The sequence below is a fragment of the Microtus pennsylvanicus genome, chromosome 7 (assembly GCF_037038515.1).
Source record: "Microtus pennsylvanicus isolate mMicPen1 chromosome 7, mMicPen1.hap1, whole genome shotgun sequence".
Lineage (NCBI taxonomy): Eukaryota > Metazoa > Chordata > Mammalia > Rodentia > Cricetidae > Microtus > Microtus pennsylvanicus.
The window spans coordinates 3304873-3326755 of NC_134585.1; the positions used below are offsets into that span (position 1 = coordinate 3304873).

Below are 21883 nucleotides of genomic sequence, written 5' to 3' on the forward strand. Positions count from 1 at the left end.
CTCGCTGCCCGCTGAAAAAGATCAGCCCTAAAGACCGGAAAGGGCATAGGAAATCCTGGGAAGGAAACCAAAGGCTTAAGGCTAGGAAGACAGAGGGCTGGAGCCACAAGTGTGACCCTCCTCAGACAGCCGCTGAGCTTACCTCAAAGACTTCGTCATCTAGGACGTGGGCACCGAAGATCACCACCCCACGGGTGTCCAGCACTGGATTCGCACTTCGGGGAAGGGGTCGGGTGACCCGCTTCTTACAGTCCACAATGAGGGTGACAGACTGGCCCTTCACGGCCACAGCCACACGGTGCCACCTAACCGTGGGGTAAGAAGTCCATGTGACTGACGGGTGGAACAGACGGCAGTGATGACGGGATTAAGAATTACAACAATAGCGTTGGGGAGGTGGCTCAAGGGTCAAGAGCAGTGGCTGCTCTTCCAGAGGGTCTGGGTTAATTCCCAGCATGCATACGGTAGCTCACAACCACCTGCAACTCTAGTCCCCAGGGATCAGACATCATCATCTGGGATCTGCAGGTACCAGGCGTGCACGTGGTGTATAGATGTAGGTGCAGGCAAAACACCCACATATATAAATTAATTGTTTTAAAAGAATTCCAAGCAAGGGCTACCATGTAATCGGTGTTACAGCATGGGCACCTGCAATCATCTTCCAGTTCGGGTGTCATATTTGTCTGCTAGAAACTAAGGCTCAAAGCACTAAATACTTTACCAGAGAGCCAGCAGGCACCTTTTTGTTCCCATTCCCCAACCCAGACTCTGAGACCCAAACCCTGATCAGGAAGTTTGAGCCAGCGGGCTAGTGTGCTCAAAGGACCAGCAGAAGCCCTCAGTTTAGAAACTGGGGCTTCTGGAGTGACTTCATGACAATCTGGGTCAGGCAGGCCAAAGGGACAAATTGACTTACTTGCCATCGGCTAGGTTGAGGCCTCGGAAGACAGGCTGAGAGGGGGCTTGTGGCCGCCCCCTCTGGTCCTCATACAGAAAGCGCACCGGGCGACCGAGCTCAAGGCCCAGCTGCTGGACTCCCTGGGCACTGTATAGAGTCAAGAGGGGAGCCTGGAGGCCAGGGCGGGTCCGCACAACAGACAGCAGGGAGAAGTCTTTGGGAAAGCCTCCTGGTACCCCAGAGGAAGAGACACACAGATGCAGTGAGAGGTGAGGCGATCCCAAACCTCACCTCCCCATGTCCCCATCTCACTACCCAAACCTGGGAAGAGCTGGCGGGTGGGTGCACTGAGCTGGGCAGGTCGTGACACGCGGTAGGCCACATCAGTCGGACAGACCCCTTTTGATTTCCGGACACCATCAGGAAGGGAGGGGAACCTCAGGGCACGCAGTACATCCACAGAGGGTGCGCCTGGGAGAGTCAGGGTTCGAGTCAGGGGACAGGACAGGTCCCAGGGAGGGTCTAAAGAGGGAACACCCAGATCTCCAACTCATGATCCTTTACATTACCCTGAAAGAACCTATATGGATGGCCGGGCGGTGGTGGCGCACGCCTTTAATCCCAGCACTCGGGAGGCAGAGGCAGGCGGATCTCTGTGAGTTCGAGACCAGCCTGGTCTACAGAGCTAGTTCCAGGACAGGCTCCAAAGCCACAGAGAAACCCTGTCTCGAAAATCAAAAAAAAAAATAAAATAAAATAAAAAAAAAATAAGAACCTATATGGATGGGAAGCAAAGTGGCCCAGAGGGGAAGTGCAGCTAGCTGTGGCTGGCCTTCGCACCCGCCCCCCACATCTGTGTCTCAGATCCACCACCGCTGTCTAAGCTGTGAATCTTTGCTAAGATTCTCCCTGCCTCCCTCCCTCCCTCCCTTCCTCCCTCCCTCCCTTCCTCCCTCCCTCCTTCCGCTTGTGCACCTGTCAGACCCTCCCTCCCATCCCTCCTCTGTTCTCCCCCACCCCCTATCCATCCTTTTCTCTCTCCCTTGCTCTCCCTCTCTTTCTGTATCTCCCAGTTTCTGGCTTCCTGGCATCTGCTTGGTCTCTAGCACAAACAACATCTGGGCGATCGATCATCCTGGGCACAGGGAGGCAGAGAGGCGGCTGCCTAAGAGAGGTCTTCCAGCTGCTTAAGACTGGGTTGAGGTGGGGGCGGGGCAGCTCTGACTGGGCTAAGGAAGGAGATAGCAGGACCAGGACCGGGTAGTCCAGATGTCTATGCCCCCAGATTTGGAGAGGGGGAAGGGGAAACTGAAGCTGCCACGCAGAGCAGGAGCAGGTCCAGGGCTGCAAGCCACACATCTGTAGATGCCATCAGAGTTCTTGCCCAAATCCCAGGCCAGCTCCTCACACCTGGAACCTCAGTCCTGCCCTGCCACCCCCGACATATGAATCTAAAGATTCAAATCACAGGCCATCAGCCAGGACTCCTTAAATTTCAGCTTCCTGGGCCCAAACTCCCTGGAAAGTGAAGGCTCGCACCCCAAAGCACAGCATCTGCTCCACAGTGGAGAGCTCCCACAGAGGGTGCTCTCAAAGGCTGGTGGAAGTGGGGGCGGGCAGAGGCCAGGGCAGTCAGCAGAGCAGAGCTGGGTGGGGTGGACGAGGTGGAGCCGGCAGGAGAGAAAAGGCCTTTTGAGTCCAGGAGCTGAGGAAACCGCGACCTTCCCCCGCCCCTGAGGAGCCTGGCCCCCAAGTGTGGCGGCTCTGCAAACACTGACACACAAGGGCAGCTTTGAGAGACCAAGGTGAGGGAGACAGAGAGACAGAGACTCACAGAGACCCCTGGCCAAGGAGACCTCGGAGGTCCCCACCCTCCACCAAAGCCCAGTGGAGGACAGTTCCACACCACGCTCACTGCCCACAGGCGGCCCCCCTCAAGCCACATACTAAGCCCACTGTCTGAGACACACTGGCACCCCATCAATTGCCCTGAGCCCCCAAATGCCCTGTCCTTTACTCTCGGGAATTCTTAGTCACCCATCTCCCTGGACTCCCCCCTCCACCGGCTCAGGTCCCAAACAAGGGACAGTGATCTCAGTCAGTCCCCTGCCTCTGCAAACACCTTGTACTTCATTTTATGTTACTTCTTTGGTCTAGCCTATATCCTTTACACTGCCTTTCTGCCTAGTTTCTCTCCAGAGAAGAGAAAACATGAATAATGGAGATATATACAAAATCAGTCCTGTCCCTGTTCTGGGAGAGAGGAGCTGGTTCCATCCTGCTTAGACCCAGCACTCCCAGACTCTATTCTGCTATCAAATCCTCTTTTCTAGGAGCCTTTCCCTTCTGGAGGAAAAAGGGGGGAAAGATTGGGCCTGTGGACACAAGGGTCCCAGAGGAGTCCGGTTGGCCAGAGGGGGCGGGGAGGGGCAGGAATGCAAAGAGCTGGCTCTGGCCTCAGACACCTGATCCTGGCCTGTCCAGCGGCCGTCCTGTTGGCAGCCAGCCCTGGTGTTCCCTAGAGCCAGCCGCGTGGCAGCATCCAGGGCACAGGGAGGGGTTGGGGGACCCAAAGAGAACGGGACAGTGGAGGTAGCCTTTTTCCCTGGCTCTGACCCTGCTTCCTTTACCTATCAGCCCTGGCATTCACCGCCCCGACATCAGCAAAGCCTGGACAAGACTGGCTTTGGCCATCCTCGGATGTAAGGACCCAAACCACGAACCCAGCCTGCTTAGGCTCTGGTCTGTGGTCCCCAGCCGCTGCCATCACCTGCCTTCCACCAGTCATTTCAAGGAGGGTGACAGTCCCATACTGGCTACAAGGAACTCGAGTGTTCGCCCTTCATCCTAAACCCCAAATCCCTTTCTTAAGACGCAGATGCTCCTACTCGAGGCATCTGTGGTCCCTTTCAGGTAGATGCTCTGACCTCCAGCTGACTGACACCCAGACAAGACTCCTCTTACCTGCCCATCCTGGGGCAGCACTCAGCCCCAGCACCAGAGGTAGGAGCAGAAGGAGGCGGGGGCAGCCGCTGCCCCGCTCCATGGCTCAGAATGCCGGGTCCCAGACCCAGACAGCTCTGGTGTGGACTGTAGGCAGAGCGTGCTGAGCCTCGGAACCAGGACCCAGGGATGTCAGCAGCTTTCAGCGGTCAACTCCATGCAGCAAGGTGCTGTTGAGGAGACGTCTGCTTGCTTGTCACTGCTGCTTGCTCCGCGGTGGCTGCTACTGTGTGCCCCTGGCCACCCTGGCAGCTCAGAGACCCCAGCACGCCCCCGCCCCTAGGTCCGGCCCCCGCCTCTAGCCGCCCGCCCACAGCCACCAAAGGGAAACCCCACCCCCGATCTCCACCTGGGCAGGGGAGTGTAGGGGCGAGAACCGCTCCTCACTCGCTGGCCCTGGAAGGGTACACTCCTATTCCTGGAGGGATTAGGTGGTCTGTGTGCACCCTCAATGTCTTTGGGGGAACACAATATACCTTCTCTAGCTCCTTTCTTTTTAGGACCCTATGGTCCAGTCACACACACAGCGGTCCCTGCCCTTGGGGGCCCAGGGTCCCTCTGCGGAGTCCGGGGAGGGACTCAGGGCACAGTGGGACATAAGGGGCGGGCCTACAGAGACCGCCCCACGTCCACTCGTAATCAGGTCTCCATAATTACCTCCTTCGTCCCGCCCCATGTAATTACAGAGCAGCCCTGGGCGGGGTGTTTATAGACCCAGCTATAGATAGCGACCCAGACCCAAACGTGGGGAGGTGTGGGGTCCTTGCGGAGCAGAGGTCAGAGATAGGCAAATGGGCTAATCGCCCGAGAAGATAGAAATATTGGACAAGGTAAAACAGTGAAAAGGGGCACAGGACCGTGATGAGGGGACAGGCGATGCTGCCAGAAGGGTCTGGCAAAAGGGTCACTCAGGGACGTGTCCGCTCCAGGAGGGCAGCGCTGAGACCAGCGCACCCCTTCGTGTGGGCACAGCGCCGGGTCTGCCCGGAGCCTGCGGCGCAGCCGGGGAGAAAGCTGGAGCGAGCGAGACGCCGCCGCCCGCTGGCGCTGGGAGGGCACCGGCGAACAAGGCGCCTTTGAGAAAAAGCCGGTCTCCCTTCTCCGTGGGCAGCCCCGCCCCCAACCTGGCACACCCTCTCCCCCTCCCGACAAAGCACGCCTTGTGTCTCCCACCCTGCACCGCCTCTGCAGCCCCAGGGAACCTCGGGCCGGCCCCTGCAGCACCCAGGGAGCAAGTCAGGGATTCTCACCAAAAAATCCCTACACCTAGACGATGCCACGGTGCCCACCGCCCAGTTACCTCAGTCCAGAAAACAGCTATTTTAACTGGAAAGCGATTTTATGTGCAAGAGAAAGCGGGGGAGGAAGCCTCCCCCGAAAAGAGACCCGGGGTAAAACCCATGCAGCCCAGCACCCATCTCTGAAGGCTGGCCATCCCCATCAGTTCTCTGTCCCCAGTCCCCAGTCTGTGGGCTGAGGAGTAGGTAGGGACAGCTGTAAAAGGAAAGGCCACCCAAATCAGCGCCCCCCTCACAGTCCAGACCCCTTCCACGAGCCAGTGAGATGAAGAAGGCAGTGCCCGGAAAGCCACAGGGGCGGACCACCTAAAGGGCCTCCTTGCCTACATGCCACCTCCAGCCCTGGCATCTAGGCCAGCCTGGGGATGTACAGTACTTCTGTGAGTCTAACTCCCAGTCTCTCCTCACAGGAGATTAAAATAGCAGTCAGTTCTCCATCTCCGCCGGCCACCTTCACCGCCACCCTATATTCTTCAGTCTGACTGCAGTGTGCCGCAAAGGGAGCTACAGGAGGCAGGCGCCCCCCTCTGTCAGGCTGGGGGTATGAAGAGCTGTCAGAGCCCTGCTCCGAAGACCATCAGCTCGGGGACTAGCCCCACAACACCCTTTCTAGAGGAGCTCCATCCCGCTCTCGAGAAGGGAGCAGGGTCCCAGGACCAGGGCCAGTGCTTTGTGCTCGGGGAGCCAGGGTGAACAATCACCTACATCACGGGAGACTCAAGGCCACTGAAGGTAGACGTGTAGTGGTCACAGGGATCTGGGGTCCCATCTGACTCTGGGACCGGGCACACCCTGCTAAGGGGCCAGACCCCTTGCAGGCTGCAGAAGTGCCCTCCTGCTCTGCACCACTTGCCCATGGCTCTGGCGGGGCCCTGGGCCCTCCCACCCGCCCAGGCGCAGTCCTCTTCCACAGTGCTCCCTGCTGAGGAGCACGCGTGTGCGCCTGGGCTCAGGCTAGCTGGTGGGGAGCCTCCAGCATCTCCATGAGGAAGGTGTCAATGGGGGTGTCGCCAATGAGCTTGAAGAAGAACAGGTGCTCCAGACACTTGAGGCCGATGGAGCGGAGGGCGGGAAGACGTAGCAGCAGCTTGGCGAACCTGAGGTGGACAGAAGGGAGTGAGCGCCAGCACCAGCCAGGCCCTGGACATACTCCAGCCTCACCCTCTGGGGGGCCGCACCCCGGGATCCCCTCTCACCGGCCTTGCTGCTCAGGGTACTTCTGCTTGCAGTAGGTCTCCAGTGACGCGTAGACCTTCTCCCGCAGGACCTCGACCTCACCAGGGTTGGAGAGGCCCTTGGCATCTGGGATGGTAAAGGAGGAAGAGCAAGAGGAAGAAGGCAGGTGAGTCAAGTCAGGAGTCTGTGGAGAAGAGGAGGCTCCGAAGCGGCCTCTTCCTACCTGGATTGAACAGAATGATGGCCCGCAGGCAGCCAAGCTCCGTCTTGTCCATCCTCATGTCACGCATTTTGGACACTAGCTCTGTCAGCACCCTGGAGAGGGACCTGCAGGTCACTCAAAGGTCACAGCTCAGCCAGCCTTGGACACGGACCAGTCTATTGCCCCACCCCTTCTAGCTACAGGACAGCCTGACCAAGGGCCACTGACCGATCAAAGATGGCTCCCACGCCTGCGGAATGGGCTGAGTTTCTGTGCACGTGAAGACCCGTGGCCAGAAGGATGCCATCTCGGACATCAATGGACCGATGGGAGAAGGAGGCAATGAGAAGCTCATTCCAGCCTAGGGGCCAGAGGGCACCAAGGGTCAGCAGGCACACACCAGGTCATGGGATCCAGAGCACAAAGAAAATAGGGGGCAAGTCAGCAAGTCAAGCTCCCTGAATATGCAAGAGAAGGCTACTAGGGTCACTGAAGGTCAGGAGGACAAAGAGGGGTCAAATGTCAAGAGGTCAAAGAAAGTCAAGGTCACTGACCTGCCCGTAGCAATATGACCTGGTCATCCAGAGGTAGGGAGGAGAAGTGTGGGATCCTCTTTGCCCACTCGACAAGTGTGAACAGCTGCTTGTCAGCTGCCTGGCAGATGTTAGTCACTGGGTCATTCGGCTGCAGAGACCAGAAGATGCATGGGAGGGCAGAGTCACCATCCCTGCTGGAGGTTGTGGCACTTCTCTTCAACCCTGCAAGCCCCGGCTGAACCCGTCTCTGACTCAGGCTCCTCTTCAACCCTGCAAGCCCCGGCTGAACCCGTCTCTGACTCAGGCTCCTCTTCAACCCTGCAAGCCCCGGCTGAACCCGTCTCTGATTTAGGTTCCGCTCTGCTCTGAACGTTCTCAGAGACAGACTTCTTGAGACAGGGTCTCGCTATGTGCTCCTGACTGGCCTGGAACTTGCTATGTACACCAGGCTAGCCTTGAACGCACAGACAGCCACTTATCTCTGTCTCCCAAGTGCTGGGATTATAGGCAAGGGCCACTATGCCTGGCTCACTTCCAGTCCAGGGCAAGGTGCAGAGGGGAGGAAGGGAGGAAAAGGAGAGGTGGAGCACACGCACCTCAACTCCTTGCCCAACCCCAACCTGAGGGAGAAGGGATCAACCCCATCACTCACGCTGCTGCCGCTACCCCCGGTCCCCCCGGGACCCTCAACGCCTTGGTCACTCTTCTGCTCCACAGCAAGCTCTGCCTCCAGGATCCTGTCCACAGGCATCTCCTCAGGGGCTCCTCCAGCCCCATCCCCGTCCCCTTCCTTGTCTTTCCCCCGTTGCCGCTCCTCCTGGACCGCTGTGGGGTGGGGAGGGAAAAATGCAGAATTGGAAGCCAGCTAGGAGGGTCCAGTGTCCCTGGGGGTATGGCAGCCAGAGGTGAATAGAAACGGAAGACGGGGAATCCGAAAGCAAAGCGCTCTTGGTGAGAGCACCTGACAAGTACACACGAGACCCAGGGCTCTCCCCATCACCACAAATAAATAAGTACATAAACAGGCAGATAAAGAGGTCCACCTGGCAATAGACAGGTGAAAGAATCAGAGAAGAATCTGCATTTAATAGGGTCAGTGATATGCTAAAAATGTGCCAACGTGCTTTAACATGTACTGGAGCGTCTTAATGGCCTCGTGGGTTCCTGCCCCAAGGTTTAAGGATGAGGAACCCGAGGCTAAAGACATAGCTTCCTAAATTCACTCAATACATGACCAGTTACACGCTTGACTCCAGACATGGCTGACAACAAACCCTATGCTCCTCTGACTACAGACAATGTCATCATCTTGGTGACCTGGGTCCAGGTCTTTGGAGGGTGTGTTCTGACTCTGGTCCTGCCACTCTGCCGTCGTGTGACCTTGGGAAAGCCAAGATTCATCTTCTTGAAAGCAAGGACCAGACCAAAATAAGCCCTAAAGTGTCTCTTAAAATTCAGGCATCAGGTTTACTTAGTTTCAGAGAAGAGAGATGCCAAGTCCTGACCTCTTCAGTGATTCTGTAGCTTAAGAGGGTAGAAGTCTTGAAGATTCAAGGAAAGACTGGGAGACCAAAGATAGAACGTAGGATCAAAGCGAGACAGGGGCTGTATGAAGTGGAGAAGAAAGAGCAGAGGCCTGGGTAGTCCAAGGCAAGCTGGGAGAGCCCACAGCATCACAGGCTTAACCCCGAGGAGCAATCGAGGAGAACAGGAAAGAGAAACGAAACTTCGCCCCCTGGAGGAGAGAGACGCGGAGGCTCTCCTGCTGGCTGGGGCAGCTCCTTACCCTCCCTCTTCATGCCGGTGGCCAGGCACTTCTGATAGCGGCAGTACTGACAGCGGTTCCGCTGGCGCTTGTCCACCGTGCAATCTTTGTTATCGCGGCAGGAGTAGGTCAGGTCCTTCCGGATGGTGCGTTTGAAGAAACCCTTGCAGCCCTCGCAGCTGTACACACCATAGTGCTTGCCTACAGGGGGAGAAGTGTGGCAGGGAAGACTAGCGAAGACACCTGCCCACAGGGGATCCAAGGCTGAATCCTTCCCAAACACAGAGTAGCTCACAAGTCACCTCCTCAGCCCCTTCCCTGACTGCCCCTACCTGCATCTGATAGGAATCTAAAGGCCCCACAGGTGTCATTGCTCCGACCACCCTCAGGAAGCCATGGGCGCCCACAGGCAGTGGTAAAGTCTCTATGTTCTTTCCTCCTCTGCACCTGGGCTGAGCCTCATACCTGAGCTTCGGTCCCCGCAGATTGCACACAGCCGTTTGCCAGCCCCAGGGCCACCTGGAGGGGGTGGACAGTGCAGGCCCCTGACCCCTAAGACCGGTGGCTTCACATCTTCAGGGGGGCCAGACCCGCCCCCAGGGAGCGACACTGTGGAGTTAATCTGGGATGGGGGAACAGGGAAGTCACAGAGGGCTCTTGGGAAGGTACTGGCAACATTGTGGTCTAATGTAAAGGGCCTTCCCTGAAGCATAACCCCAAGAATGAATATGCACCCTTCTGTAAGTGTGTGACCCAGCGGCCCGGAAGGGCACAGAACCAAAAGGGCAGAAAGTCACTGTGAGCTGAAAAAGATATCACAAATATTCCCTTTGGGCTCAGGGTTTTTGTTTGTTTGCAAAATAGAGCTAGGAAGAAGCATGCACAGAAACACTGTACACTTCAGGAAGAGCAAGGGGTCTGAGACCACAGGGCTGCTAGGATCGGAGAACCAGAAAGGTCACGGGGTCATGGGGAAGTCCACAGAAAGATGGCAGGGAGGGGCTTAGAAGGTGGAAACAGGGAAATGAAAGCAGAGAGGCAATAAGTAGGTCACGACCTCTCACCTGAGGACTGCTGACCGGCCCGGAGAATCCTGGGGGAGCCGGAGGGGGCAGACCAGGGGACCCCATGGAAGAGCTGATGACTGGGAAGGGGGAGCCCAGTGGAGGGGGTGGCATTGGAGGTGGGGGTGCCGAAGGGGTAAGAGGTGGGCCAGGAGAAGAGGGGGGGATCCCCTGGGAAAGGGGATTTGGAGAGGAGCTGTCTGGGCTTCGGGAATCTGAGAGGGAGGTACACACAGGCAGACACACAGGAGAGACAAGAAGAGAAAGTTGAGTCTTTTCATCATCCAAATGGACACTTTAATTCTCCCTGACCCACCACATCCCACGACCCCGGAGTTCAGAAATACCAAGCTGTCAAACAACAATTTCACTCCTCACGGTCGCAAGGGGAGGCGGTTGACCAGAGGGAGCCAGTTCAGCCGGAGACTCCCGGGTCATCTCAGGCTGACCTCGGGGGTGGGGTGGGAAAGCACGTGCCGGTGGACCCCCTCGTTCCCAACTCAGAACATTCGGGGCGGAGAGCATGGACGAGATCCCCGGTCCCGAGGCGCAAGCTCAGCCTTCGGACGCCCGGAGTCCTCCAGCCCAAGGGGAACGGTGTCCTTCCCACGCCCGATACCTGCCGCAGGCCCGGCCCGACCGCACCTGCAGGGCGGAAGCTCCCCCGCCGCGCCCCGCCCCGGGGGAGGGCGCTGGGCCTCGGGAGGGCGAGGGCGCGTGTTTACAAACAAGGGGGCGGGCGCGCGGGGAGGGGGCGCGGGGGGCGCCGGCCGGAACCCACGGGACACTCACCCCGCCCGCTGTCGCCCATCCCGTCCCGGCCAGCCTCCCCCGGCTCCGGCTCCGGGGTATGCTGCTCTCCGGCCGCCGCCGCGGGATCCAACCAGGGCCGCCGCCGCCGCCACCGGGACGCGACCCCACAATGCATCTCTTTCCTCACCCCCACCGGCCCACACTGCCCCGCGGCATGTCGCGGCGGGAGGAAGGGCGGACGAGCCGCCCAAGACATGACGCCGGGCCCGAGGGTGGGGGGAGCCCGACAGGCGCCCGGGACGCGCGGGGGGGGGGCTGAGCGGAGGGACTCGGGGAGCGCCGCCGGGGACAGCGGGCTCAGGCGCCGCGCTCGGCTCGGCGCCGGGGTGACGGCACCGGGGCGGCCGCCATCTTGGTGCAGACGGGAAGTCTCGTCGCGAGCTCCCGCCCCCTCGCCGAGGTGGGAACGGAGGAGGCGGTCTCCGCCCGCCCGTCAGCTCCCGCGCCTGCCATCCCCTCGGATGACCCCAGCCGTGCGCATGCGCGCTGGGGGCGCGGCCGCGCCGTCCGCGGGGCGCCGCCATGTTGGTAAAGGTAGCGGGGTGCGGGCCGACAGGAACTTCCTGATCTCGCGGGAGCTCGAGGCGTGACTGCCACGTCCCAGCACACGGAGAACCGAGAGGATCCCGGAGCCGGTGAGGACTCCCCCCCGCTGCCTTGCGGCGCTTTGCGGGCCTTTTTCCCCCTCGCCCCAACCGTGGGTCATAGAGACGAGGGCCCAGAGAGACCGTGGAGTTGCGGATCGCAGGCTAGAGCGGTGTCGGTGGGGGGGTCTGCATCCGGGTGGGGTGTCGGGGAGCGAGAGAACCCGCCTTGGGGACAATGTGAGAGGGGAGCGAGCCATCCAGGGGTGGCGGAAGGGCACGAGTGCAGGGAAGCGGACCCCGCTTAGGGACAGCGTCAGGTAGAGTCGTAGTCTGTCCCTCCGGTCAGCGCGATGGCCGAGGGCCTCCGGGTCCCCCGCTGGGTGGCTGTGGGACTGCTGACCTGGGCGGCTGTGGGGCTGCTGGTGGCCGGACACGGGGGTCATGGTGACCCGCACCAAGACGTGGAAGAGGACTTCCATGGCCACGGGCACGGGCACTCACCTGAGGATTTCCACCATGGACACAGCCATGCCCATGGTCATGGCCACACTCATGAGAGCATCTGGCATGGGCATGCCCACAGCCACGACCATGAACATTTACATGAGGATTTCCACCATGGCCATAGCCATGGTCACTCCCATGATAGCGTCCACCACAGAGGACATGGACTTGCCCATGAACATAGCCACGGAGCCTCTCGGGAGACGGGGGCTCCAGGCGCCAAGCACCACCTGGACACTGTCTCTCTTTGGGCCTATGTGAGTCCGCTGGGGACGTGGGGAAGAGGGACTGGTTCTTAGTCATTGGAAAACTCCATATGTGACTTGTGACTCCCCTTCCCCAGGCCCTGGGGGCCACAGTGCTAATCTCTGCGGCTCCATTCTTTGTGCTCTTCCTCATCCCGGTGGAGTCTAACTCTCCCAGGCATCGCTCCCTGCTCCAGATCCTGCTCAGTTTTGCCTCTGGGGGGCTCCTGGGTGATGCCTTCCTGCACCTCATCCCTCATGCTCTGGGTAAGTAACCTCGGCGCTACCTCAGAAACTTAAGATGATTTATTCTCTAGAAGGAAAGGGGGTTCTTTCTCTTTTGTGACCCCGGATTTTCCAATCGTCCTCAACTGCACATGCGTTGTGCCAAGCGTTCCCCTTTTTTTTACTTCCTGCAGAACCTCATTCTCACCACGCTGTGGAGCAGCCTGGACATGGACACTCCCACAGTGGTGAGAAAGAGATGGGAATGGGGATGGGGATGTGGGAAGTGTCTGCCTCTGCCAGTTCTTCACCTCTTGCACTGGAGAAGGAGTCCGGCATCCGCATCTCCTCATGCTTCGATGCCTCTGCTCCCAGGACAGGGCCCCATTCTGTCTGTGGGGCTGTGGGTTCTCAGTGGGATTGTCGCCTTCCTCGTGGTGGAGAAATTTGTGAGACATGTGAAAGGAGGACACGGACACAGTCACGGACACGGAGACAGCCACACACATGGGAGCCATGGCCATGGCAGACAGGGTGAGCCTACCTAGCCTGCCACAGAGCTGTAGGCTCTTAGGTGGAACAGGCTTATTATGCAGGACATGTCAAAAGCACTGTCCCCATCTGATCAACTCCTGTTCTCCCTCAGAGTGTCCTTCCAAGGAGAAGCCCAGCTCAGAGGAGGAAGAAAAGGGAGCAGGGACATTGCGGAAAAGGAGAGGAGGGAACGGGCCGAAGGATGGGCCAGTGAAACCTCAGAACCCTGAAGAGGAAGAAAAACCAGGTTCAGGTGAGGGACGGGTGGGTGGACAGAATGTGTGCTGGAGGTGATGTTGGCATCTAGACAGTTCCAAGGGGTACGTATGGCCTTCAATCTTTTTGTCTTGTTTCTTTACAAAAGACCTGCGTGTGTCTGGATACCTGAACCTGGCTGCTGACTTGGCCCACAACTTCACAGATGGTTTGGCCATTGGAGCTTCCTTTCGTGGGGGCCGAGGGCTAGGGATCTTGACCACAATGACAGTCTTGCTACATGAAGTGCCTCATGAGGTTGGGGACTTTGCCATCTTGGTACAGTCTGGCTGCAGCAAAAAACAGGTTGGTGCCGACTGCCTGTCATTTGTTCCTCACAAGCTGTCCTACCATTGGCAAGTCTTTTAGAAAGGGGCAAGTTATTTCCTTTACCTCTGCTCTGTGCTGTCGCCGTGACCCTCATGTGTGCTGCCTGGTGCACAGCCTGGAAGGGCCGCGGGGGAGGGGTGGACGATTTTTCAGATGTCTGTTCTAGTGCTTCACTTCCTTTCTTCCTTTTTTAAATTTTTTATTCATTTTATTATTTATTTTTTGTTTTTCAAGTCAGGGTTTCTCTGTAGCCTTGGAGCTGGAACTAGCTCTGTAGACCAGGCTGATCTCGAACTCACAGAGATCTGCCTGCCTCTTCCTCCCGAGTGCTGGGATTAAATGCATGCGCCACCACCGCTTTTCTAGTGCTTTTCAGCCTTTTGGGGTTGGGGGTCTTGGGTGACTGTCTGCTGGCCAGGGAGCTTCTGCTTCTTGGTGCTGGGATTGCAAACACCCCCACCGCACTTCCCTTTCCGTGCCGGTGCCTGGGGTCCAGATTCCTATCCTCACGCTGTGCAGCAAACACTATTGATGGAGCCATTGCACCAACCCCTTACCGTCTCCACCTTTCCGAAAGCGTGCACACTTGTACAGCTGTCCCCACCGTCACGCCTAGTCTTTGGCTGTCGATGATCATTCTCTTTTCTGCCCACCAGGCGATGCGTCTGCAACTCCTGACCGCAGTAGGAGCGCTGGCAGGCACAGCGTGTGCCCTTCTCACCGAAGGAGGGGCAGTAGGCAGCGAGATGGCAGGTGGTACCGGGCCTGGCTGGGTTCTGCCGTTCACTGCTGGTGGTTTTATCTATGTAGCAACAGTGTCTGTGTTGCCTGAGCTGTTGAGAGAGGCGTCCCCATTACAGTCTCTGCTGGAGGTGCTGGGCCTGCTGGGGGGAGTCGTCATGATGGTATTGATTGCCCACCTCGAGTGAGGGCGGGGGAATCTGCCACCCCTGCCTCCCAAATAAAGACAGTTGGGAGCCCTGGCCAGTGTTAACTCGCCAGAGGAAGGAGTTTTAGCCTTGGAGAATGACAGGTCAGGGGGACCAAAGTGTTGGACACTGCCCAACAATGTTGTTGGTGAGAAATAAAGGGACCATGAAGAAGACTGGGATGACTGGAGCCTACCTGGTGGTCCCTACCCTGCTTGTTTTCCCAGCACCAACATGCCACACGGGGTCCTCCAAGGTCCGACCTCTTCTGAACTGGTTGGTGGTGGCTTCAGGAAGACAGGAGTGGGTAGACATCAATCGTGTGTCCTGATTTGGAAGTAGAGGGATGGGAGAATGTTCCTTGGTAAAATCTCACGGCCTGATTTATTTTTGTTTCTATTCCTTTTATATCACTGTTTGAATGGGTAGGAGGCACTATGATCAGAAATAAAGTACTTGGATCTTCGGCCCTCATGCAGTCTTTGTTTTGGGGGGGAGTGGGGGCCCCTTGTCTACACATACCCCCCAAGCCCCCAGGGTTGGTGGGTGGCCACGCCCCCACAGTGGGAGGTGGCTGCCGGAGGCTTATGGTTCACGGGGTTTCCATTGGGCCCGATTCGGCCCTCGCCACGCCCCCATGTGCTCGGATTGGCTTGGGCTACGGGGCCCGCCCGCCCCCAGCCACCATGGCGTCTCAGCTCCGGCTCCGCTCCGCGCTGGCTCTGGTCACAGGTTCAGGGGTTCCCTCCCAGGGTGGGTTGGGGTGCCGGGGCCATGTCAGCGAGCGCCATCCCTGGGGTCCCTGGCGCTTTTGTCCGAGTTTCAGTAACTTGGCGCCCCGTGACCTCTGACCTCCGCCCGTCTTTCCCACTACCGCGGACTCCCCCCCCCATCTCAGGTGCGGGCAGCGGCATCGGCCGCGCGATCAGCGTGCGCCTGGCGAAAGAGGGCGCCGTCGTGGCCGCCTGCGACCTGGACGGGGCAGCGGCACAGGACACCGTGCAGCTGCTAGGCGGCTCGGGGAGTGAGGCCGGGGCGCCGCGCGGGAAGCACGCCGCCTTCCAGGCGGACGTGTCGCAGGCCCCCGCTGCCAGGCGCCTGCTGGAGCAAGTGCAGGTGAACTAGTCACCACGTCCCACAGCCCTCGGCCGGGCCCTTTGTGGTCTTTGGTGTCAGCCTCCCCCTCCCTCCCATAGGCCTGCTTTTCTCGCCCGCCATCTGTCGTTGTGTCCTGTGCGGGCATCACACGCGATAAGTTTCTGCTCCACATGTCCGAAGAAGACTGGGACAGAGTTATAGCTGTCAATCTCAAGGTGGTGACCTCTGAACCCGTGACTTGTGCCCGCCCCTAGCCTGGGGAAGGACTTGGAGGAGGGCTGCCCCCCCCAGCTGATCTTGCCAGCTCATTACCCTCTCGTGCCAGGGCACCTTCCTAGTCACTCAGGCTGCAGCCCAGGCTTTGGTGTCCAGTGGCTCTCGTGGCTCCATCATCAACATCAGTAGCATCATTGGAAAGGTCAGGCTGAGCTGGACCAGGGCAGCTAGCCGCGTGGGCTCTGGGAAGACTCCCTTGGAGACTCCTGACTCACCCTGGGTCTCTGACTCACCATAGGTGGGGAATATTGGCCAAGCAAACTATGCGTCCTCCAAAGCGGGAGTGATTGGGCTCACTCAGACTGCAGCCCGCGAACTTGGACGGTGGGTCAGAACGGGACACCCTACTGAGGGAGGGGTCAGTGTCTTTCCCAGGGTCAGCATCCATTCTTCCTCCCACAGACATGGGATCCGATGTAACTCAGTCCTCCCAGGGTTCATTACAACACCCATGACCCAGAAAATGCCAGAGAAAGTGAAGGACAAGGTAGGCTGTGGGTGGAGGGCAGTCAAAGGAGGCCGGTGAGGGAGATTACTGGGCACAGTGCAAACGGTGAGTATTCCAGACATGTATTTAGTGAGGGATGAAAAAAAGAGGGGAAAAAAAGTCCATAAAAGAAACTTTCAGCGACAAGAGTGTTTCCTTACAGGTAACTGCAATGATCCCGTTAGGACACTTGGGGGACCCTGAGGGTAAGCATGCTTTGGGAGAAGGCTCTGAGGAGGGGACTTGAAGAGATCTTTAAATCTGTAATATTTTTGAAAAGGTCGCAGAGGGATTAATGATTGGTGTGGCTTGGGGTTATATGGGAGAATAGCCACTCCGGATCTAAAGCAGTGAGCCTACCCTTCCCCCACCGTCCCCATAGATGTGGCAGATGTGGTTGCCTTCTTGGCATCTGAAGACAGTGGATATATCACAGGGGCCTCAGTGGAAGTCTCTGGTATGAGGCCTTCGTGGGGGAGGGCGGACGGGACGGAAAAGCAACCTCGACTGCTGGAATGAGAAAGTGAGGGGACCGTGCAGCCCGAAGGGCAGAGGTCCCTTCTCTAGACCAGGGACAGAGTGGGTGCCTATCCGTATACCTCACCGGTGACCCATGCACCTGTTCCCATGTTTCTGCCCCTCTCAGGAGGTCTTTTCTTGTAACTGCCTCGTGGAAACTGGACGCTGCTCGCCGCTCCCCCACCACTGCCTGGCCTCCTGCTGACGAGGACGCTAATTTCCCAGGCTACAAAGGGGGTGGCAGTGTGTGGCTCAGGCATGCTGAATATGGAAGGCAGGGGTGCTTGTGACCCTAATAAATTCCAAATCCTCTTCCCTGCCACCTCCGGTTCTTCTTGTGTCCAAGCCCTCAGACCCTTCCCCACCTCCCCCTCTCTCCCCTTTCCGAAGGATTGCTCCCTTTCACTGCCTGGTCTCCCAGGGCAACCCCCGCCGCCGGGTGTGAGAGGAAAGAGTGTATGTCACTGTGTGTGCGTGACACTCGGGGTCTTTCAGAGGGAGGGGATTCTGTCCCCACCCTCTTTCATTGGTCCTGCAGCACCAGTCATGCCCCCCCACCAATCCCCGGGTCCTTATGGCCCCCAAGGGTGATTTGTTCTTGGCCCCATCCTGGTGTCCAGTCTGGCCTTGGAAGGGGGTCTTGGAACAGGTGGCCCACCCCCACCCCTCCTTTCTCTGCTCCCCTCCCTTCTCTCCACCTTACAATAGCCGCAGCCGGCCTGGGGTCGGATGGGGGGGGGGATTAGGGGAGGGGGCCAGGATTAGGGGAATGGACTAGCCGATGAAAGGGGCTGGAGGAGAGCAGAAGGGAGGGGGCTGGGAGGAGGAGGAAGGGGAGGGGGTCCGCGCTAATCGACTCTGGCGCCCACATAAGGACTGGCCACGGACTGAAGGAGAGAACAGGGAAGTAGGGGGTAACTGGGATTGGGGGCGAGGGGACCCACTGCTAACTTGTCCCAGAGACAGGCCACCCCCTGGCAGCCGCAGCGCAGGCTGGAGGGGGACAGAACGCCCGTCACGGTCTCTTCATCCGTGCTCCTCATTCCCTGAACTCAACCGGGATGGCCCTGCTCCTTCCTCTTCGCGCTCCTCTCCGTCCGCTTCCTTCACTCCGAGTCCCAGAGAGGCTCTGCCCACTTTCCCACGCCACACATTTCACTCGTGTGTTCCTCGACTCCCCCACGGGGGTCCCATCTGGTTTCCCTGCTTCCGCGTGGCGTCTCCATCCCCGATGCCTCCGGTGCGCCTCCCTCCCCGCCCCGGGCCGCGGCTCCTGATTGTCCAAACGCAATTCTCGAGTCTCTGGCTCCGGCCGAGAGTTGCGTCTGGACGTCCCGAGCCGCCGCCCCCAAACCTCGAGGGGGAGAGGCCGGGCGGAGCGCGGGCCGGTCCCCCGGACACCCGGGACCCCGCCGCAGCCCTAGGGGCGCAGGGCGCGCGCCCAGCAGCAGAGGTGCAGCTGCGGCCGGCTTTCCGGGGATCCCGGGTCCCGGCTTGGGGTAAGCTGGAGATCATCGTCCGCGCCGCGAGGGGAGCTCCGCCCTCGGGTTCCCCACGTGCACGCACCAGCACCCCCACCCCCAGGCCGGCTCTGTGCGCGCCCCGCGGGGGAGGGGGACCCCGGTTCCACGGCACCCTCCACGCGCGCCGCGAGGGCGGTGACGTCTCCGCCGCGGGGGTGGGATGCAAGGAGGGCGGAAGTGACGTCCGGCCTCAGCGCCCGGGCCATGGCGGTGGCGGCGGCGGCGGTGGCAGCGAGAGCCGCGGTGTGAGTGGCAGCTGCGGACCGAGCAGACCAGGGCGGCGCAGCCCGGGGGTCCCCGGGGAGAGGCCCGCGGCGGGGCAGCGCGACGGCCGGAGCCGGGTGAGGGACCGCGGGGTGCGCGCACAGGGCTCCGGGGGCGGGGTCTGCAGAGGGGCGGCCCCGACAGCGTCCCCTCCCCCCCACTCCGCAGACTTCTCTCGGCCGAGCCCTGCTTGGAGGGGGTCCGCGCCCCGTCACCATGACGACGCCGGCGAATGCCCAGAATGCCAGCAAAACGTGGGAACTGAGTCTCTACGAGCTGCACCGGACCCCTCAGGTGACAGGGATCTTCCAGTCCCAACTCACCCCCTCCTGCCAGCTCTCCCCCTCCCCCTTCACACTATTCTTTGCCCGATTCTGCGTTCGAATCACCTTTCATCTTTTCAAAGCACTTCTGCACTTACCTCGTTTAATCCGATTTAACCTCTCCAAACAGCCGTGTCAGAGAGGTATGGCAGATAGTGCTGCGTTAATTGGAGCACGGTAAACAGACGCCAGAAGTTACCTTTTCTCTCTCCTCTCGGCTCGCACATGTCCCACATGTCCGTGTACACAGACTTGTCCTACGAGTTTAAGCGAACTCTCCAGTGTTCTGACTGAAAATCTGTTTTAACAGGCCCACTGAGATTCTAGTAGTCTCGCTCTTAGAGTTCCAAGAAAGCCTGTTGAGGCGGGGTGTGGTGGCGCACTGCAGAAGCAGGGGCAGGTGGATCTCTTAAGTTTGAGGTCAGCCTGGTTTTCCATAGTGAATCCAGGCCAGCTAGGGTCACACACATAGTGGGACCCCCCAAAAAGCAAACAAAAAAAAGTTTGTTGAATAAATATTCGCCAAGCCTGTGCCGTCCCCAACTAACCCTAGCATCTCACCAAACGTCTGTTCCTTCTGTTTCAAAACTCCTTGTGAATGAGTCCTCATCCCTTCTGGGTAATTTCCAAGTCATTGGCCTCCTCCATCCCAGAATTTCCATCTTCCTCAGTTGGCCAGCATGGCTGTCCGGGTTCTGAAATTCCTTTCCCCAACCCTCTGCCACCTGCTAATGGCCCAGGAAGCCATCATGGACGGGACAGAGATAGCGGTCTCGCCTCGGTCGCTGCATTCGGAGCTCATGTGTCCCATCTGCCTGGACATGCTGAAGAACACAATGACCACCAAGGAGTGCCTCCACAGATTCTGCTCTGACTGCATCGTCACTGCCCTGCGGAGCGGGTAACAGGAGGGACCGTTTGCAGTGGGGAGGGGGGATATCAGTGATGGCGACTGAGCCCACAGAGCTTCTTCTCTCCCAACCCAGGAACAAGGAGTGCCCTACCTGCCGGAAAAAGCTGGTATCCAAGCGGTCCCTACGGCCAGACCCCAACTTTGATGCCCTGATCTCCAAAATCTACCCTAGCCGGGAAGAATACGAGGCCCATCAGGACCGAGTGCTCATCCGCCTCAGCCGCCTGCACAACCAGCAGGCGCTGAGCTCCAGTATCGAGGAGGGACTTCGGATGCAGGCCATGCACAGGTGTGGAGGTCTGGAGACTCAGGTGTGAGCTGTGAGGAGGTCTGGAGTAGGGGTCTCGTAGACTACCCTCTTCCAGCTGCCAGGTGTTGACCAGGCATCATCGGATAGAAGTAAAAACACTTACTATGCTTGATACATCGTTAGCGACTGGTAAACACGCAACATCACCGTTAGGATTTCCATGGCTCAGAGTCGTCTGAAGTTTAACACTTAGAGGCCTGAGTTCTGCTCTCTCTAACCCGGACTGTTTATTTCTACAGGGCCCAGCGTGTAAGGCGGCCGATGCCCGGATCGGATCAGACCACCACCATGAGTGGGGGGGAAGGAGAACCTGGGGAGGGAGAAGGGGATGGAGAGGATGTAAGCTCTGACTCCGCTCCTGACTCCACTCCAGGCCCTGCTCCCAAGCGACCCCGTGGAGGGGGTGCAGGGGGCAGCACTGTAGGGACAGGAGGCGGTGCTGCTGGAGGGATTTGCGGGGGTGCTGGTTCTGAAGACTCTGGTGATCGGGGTGGCACTCTGGGAGGGGGAACTCTGGGCCCCCCCAGCCCTCCTGGGGCTCCCAGTCCTCCAGAGCCAGGCGGCGAGATCGAGCTTGTGTTCCGGCCCCACCCCCTGCTTGTGGAGAAGGGAGAGTACTGCCAGACTAGGTGAGGAGCCCTACCTGAGTTCAGGATTCTGCATCAGAAGGGGGCTTCAGGCCTGGGGTGTAGTTCAGTTGGTAGCGTGCTTTTCAAACAGCCATGAGACCCCGACTTTCTCCTGCAGCACCACATAAACTAGGGTGGTGGTGTGCACCCGTAATCCCAGAGGCAGGGGGATGAGAAGCTTAAGGTCACCTTCAGCTACATAGCTAGCTAGAAGCCAGCCTGGGGTACCTGTGTCTCTAGCCAGGCCTTTTGAGGAAGTTGTCCATTAGAGGACTCTGTTGCCCTCACGTCCCCGTTCTGTCCTCCAGGTACGTGAAGACCACTGGGAACGCCACTGTGGATCATCTCTCCAAGTACTTGGCTCTGCGTATTGCCCTGGAGCGGAGGCAGCAACAGGAAACCATAGAGCCTGGAGGGCCTGGTGGGGGTGCCTCGGACACAGGCGGACCTGATGGGGGTGGTGGGGAGAGTGGGGTTGCCGGAGGAGGCGAAGGTCCTGAGGAGCCCACCCTGCCCAGCCTGGAAGGTGTCAGTGAGAAGCAGTACACCATCTACATAGCGCCTGGGGGTGGAGCATTCACGGTGAGCATGTCCTGTCCCCCAGCGTCTCAGCCCTGCTCTGTCCCTCTCTGTGGGCTTTGGTTCTGCACACTCCCCTTCCCCCCCCCCTTTCTTTCCTCTTCCCTTGTCTCTCGTCCATTTCCTTTTCCAACTTTCCTCCCCCTGCCTCTCTCCTCTCTAGACGCTGAATGGCTCGCTGACCTTGGAGCTCGTGAATGAGAAGTTCTGGAAGGTGTCCAGGCCCTTAGAGCTCTGCTATGCCCCCACTAAGGACCCAAAATGACTCCACAAGGGCACAGCCAGAAGATGGGGACCACAGGGTGTCCCTGTGTCCCGGCTCACCCTACCAGCTTCATCTCCCAATGCCTCCCAGCCAGACAGCAAGAGGCCACAAGCAAGGACAAATGGCTTTTATACAAAGTATCTATATCAGATTCTTCTATATTGTACAGCACGGACCTGTGCCCACTACTGCCTTTTCTATTGACCCTAACTGCCCATCCTGCAGGTGACGGGGAGGTGAACGCGGCCCCCTCCCCACCCTCCTACCAACAACAAATTTGCTTACTTCTTTGAAAGCTGCAGTCCTCTGTGTGTGTCTATCAAGGGTGTA

The 21883-nt window shown here is 58.9% G+C and overlaps 5 protein-coding genes across 12 annotated transcripts in view; 3 read left to right on the plus strand and 2 right to left on the minus strand.

Annotated features, from left to right (window-relative positions):
• Col11a2 (collagen type XI alpha 2 chain) overlaps positions 1 to 4139 on the minus strand; it is a 28285-nt gene extending 24146 nt beyond the window's left edge. Inside the window, exons 1-4 of one of the 2 annotated variants that reach the window (XM_075979584.1) lie at positions 3866 to 4139; positions 1223 to 1372; positions 920 to 1130; positions 143 to 305 (exon numbers count right to left, since the gene is read on the minus strand). In XM_075979584.1, coding sequence (XP_075835699.1) covers positions 143 to 305; positions 920 to 1130; positions 1223 to 1372; positions 3866 to 3947 — 606 coding nt within the window. In that variant the 5' untranslated portion in view covers positions 3948 to 4139. The remainder of the gene's footprint in view (positions 1 to 142; positions 306 to 919; positions 1131 to 1222; positions 1373 to 3865) is intronic. The other variant, XM_075979585.1, reaches the window with a different exon arrangement.
• A 1083-nt stretch (positions 4140 to 5222) lies between these two features.
• On the minus strand, positions 5223 to 11154 carry Rxrb (retinoid X receptor beta). 4 transcript variants are annotated; one of them, XM_075979589.1, is made up of 10 exons: positions 10738 to 11154; positions 9946 to 10160; positions 9347 to 9503; positions 8903 to 9082; positions 7769 to 7941; positions 7135 to 7264; positions 6809 to 6941; positions 6602 to 6705; positions 6399 to 6504; positions 5223 to 6299 (listed from the first exon to the last, which is right to left on the minus strand). In XM_075979589.1, the coding sequence occupies exons 1-10, from the start codon at positions 10952 to 10954 to the stop codon at positions 6152 to 6154; spliced, it is 1563 nt and encodes a 520-aa protein (XP_075835704.1). In that variant the 5' UTR covers positions 10955 to 11154; the 3' UTR covers positions 5223 to 6151. The 4 variants fall into 4 exon arrangements, with proteins under 4 accessions (XP_075835704.1, XP_075835701.1, XP_075835703.1 ...); XM_075979586.1 differs by having other exon boundaries at positions 6602 to 6693; positions 10738 to 11092; XM_075979588.1 differs by lacking the exon at positions 10738 to 11154 and adding an exon at positions 10293 to 10631 and having other exon boundaries at positions 6602 to 6693.
• Positions 11155 to 11353: 199 nt separating this feature from the next.
• Positions 11354 to 14833, plus strand: Slc39a7 (solute carrier family 39 member 7). The gene is made up of 7 exons (XM_075979591.1): positions 11354 to 12106; positions 12193 to 12361; positions 12514 to 12567; positions 12695 to 12853; positions 12966 to 13106; positions 13218 to 13414; positions 14095 to 14833. The coding sequence occupies exons 1-7, from the start codon at positions 11696 to 11698 to the stop codon at positions 14365 to 14367; spliced, it is 1404 nt and encodes a 467-aa protein (XP_075835706.1). The 5' UTR covers positions 11354 to 11695; the 3' UTR covers positions 14368 to 14833.
• A 192-nt stretch (positions 14834 to 15025) lies between these two features.
• Hsd17b8 (hydroxysteroid 17-beta dehydrogenase 8) lies at positions 15026 to 17069 on the plus strand. 3 transcript variants are annotated; one of them, XM_075979593.1, is made up of 9 exons: positions 15026 to 15099; positions 15266 to 15483; positions 15564 to 15680; positions 15791 to 15883; positions 15980 to 16065; positions 16144 to 16228; positions 16392 to 16434; positions 16611 to 16685; positions 16875 to 17069. In XM_075979593.1, the coding sequence occupies exons 1-9, from the start codon at positions 15054 to 15056 to the stop codon at positions 16889 to 16891; spliced, it is 780 nt and encodes a 259-aa protein (XP_075835708.1). In that variant the 5' UTR covers positions 15026 to 15053; the 3' UTR covers positions 16892 to 17069. The 3 variants fall into 3 exon arrangements, with proteins under 3 accessions (XP_075835708.1, XP_075835707.1, XP_075835709.1); XM_075979592.1 differs by having other exon boundaries at positions 15043 to 15120; XM_075979594.1 differs by lacking the exon at positions 16611 to 16685 and having other exon boundaries at positions 15043 to 15120.
• Positions 17070 to 18437: 1368 nt separating this feature from the next.
• Ring1 (ring finger protein 1) lies at positions 18438 to 21848 on the plus strand. Of its 2 annotated transcripts, none has more exons than XM_075979595.1 (7): positions 18438 to 18611; positions 18703 to 18828; positions 19529 to 19758; positions 19844 to 20059; positions 20320 to 20709; positions 21018 to 21291; positions 21452 to 21848. In XM_075979595.1, exons 2-7 carry the CDS (start codon positions 18751 to 18753, stop codon positions 21551 to 21553), a joined length of 1290 nt encoding a protein of 429 aa, XP_075835710.1. In that variant the 5' UTR covers positions 18438 to 18611; positions 18703 to 18750; the 3' UTR covers positions 21554 to 21848. The 2 variants fall into 2 exon arrangements, with proteins under 2 accessions (XP_075835710.1, XP_075835711.1); XM_075979596.1 differs by having other exon boundaries at positions 18439 to 18611; positions 19598 to 19758.
• The last annotated feature ends 35 nt before the right edge of the window (positions 21849 to 21883 follow it).

Coding starts and splice junctions, on each gene's coding strand:
- Slc39a7 (XM_075979591.1), top strand. CDS start 11,696: ATGGCCGAGGGCCTCCGGGTCCCCCGCTGGGTGGCTGTGGGACTGCTG. Junction 12,854..12,965: donor CCATGGCCATGGCAGACAGG/GTGAGCCTACCT, acceptor GTTCTCCCTCAG/AGTGTCCTTCCAAGGAGAAG. Junction 13,415..14,094: donor CTGGCTGCAGCAAAAAACAG/GTTGGTGCCGAC, acceptor TCTGCCCACCAG/GCGATGCGTCTGCAACTCCT.
- Ring1 (XM_075979595.1), top strand. CDS start 18,751: ATGACGACGCCGGCGAATGCCCAGAATGCCAGCAAAACGTGGGAACTG. Junction 20,060..20,319: donor CGGATGCAGGCCATGCACAG/GTGTGGAGGTCT, acceptor TTATTTCTACAG/GGCCCAGCGTGTAAGGCGGC. Junction 21,292..21,451: donor CTGGGGGTGGAGCATTCACG/GTGAGCATGTCC, acceptor TCTCCTCTCTAG/ACGCTGAATGGCTCGCTGAC.
- Rxrb (XM_075979589.1), bottom strand. CDS start 10,954: ATGTCTTGGGCGGCTCGTCCGCCCTTCCTCCCGCCGCGACATGCCGCG. Junction 9,504..9,945: donor GGCCGGTCAGCAGTCCTCAG/GTGAGAGGTCGT, acceptor CCCCCATCCCAG/ATTAACTCCACAGTGTCGCT. Junction 6,300..6,398: donor TACCCTGAGCAGCAAGGCCG/GTGAGAGGGGAT, acceptor TGTCCACCTCAG/GTTCGCCAAGCTGCTGCTAC.
- Hsd17b8 (XM_075979592.1), top strand. CDS start 15,054: ATGGCGTCTCAGCTCCGGCTCCGCTCCGCGCTGGCTCTGGTCACAGGT. Junction 15,484..15,563: donor GCCTGCTGGAGCAAGTGCAG/GTGAACTAGTCA, acceptor TCCCTCCCATAG/GCCTGCTTTTCTCGCCCGCC. Junction 15,681..15,790: donor TTATAGCTGTCAATCTCAAG/GTGGTGACCTCT, acceptor CTCTCGTGCCAG/GGCACCTTCCTAGTCACTCA.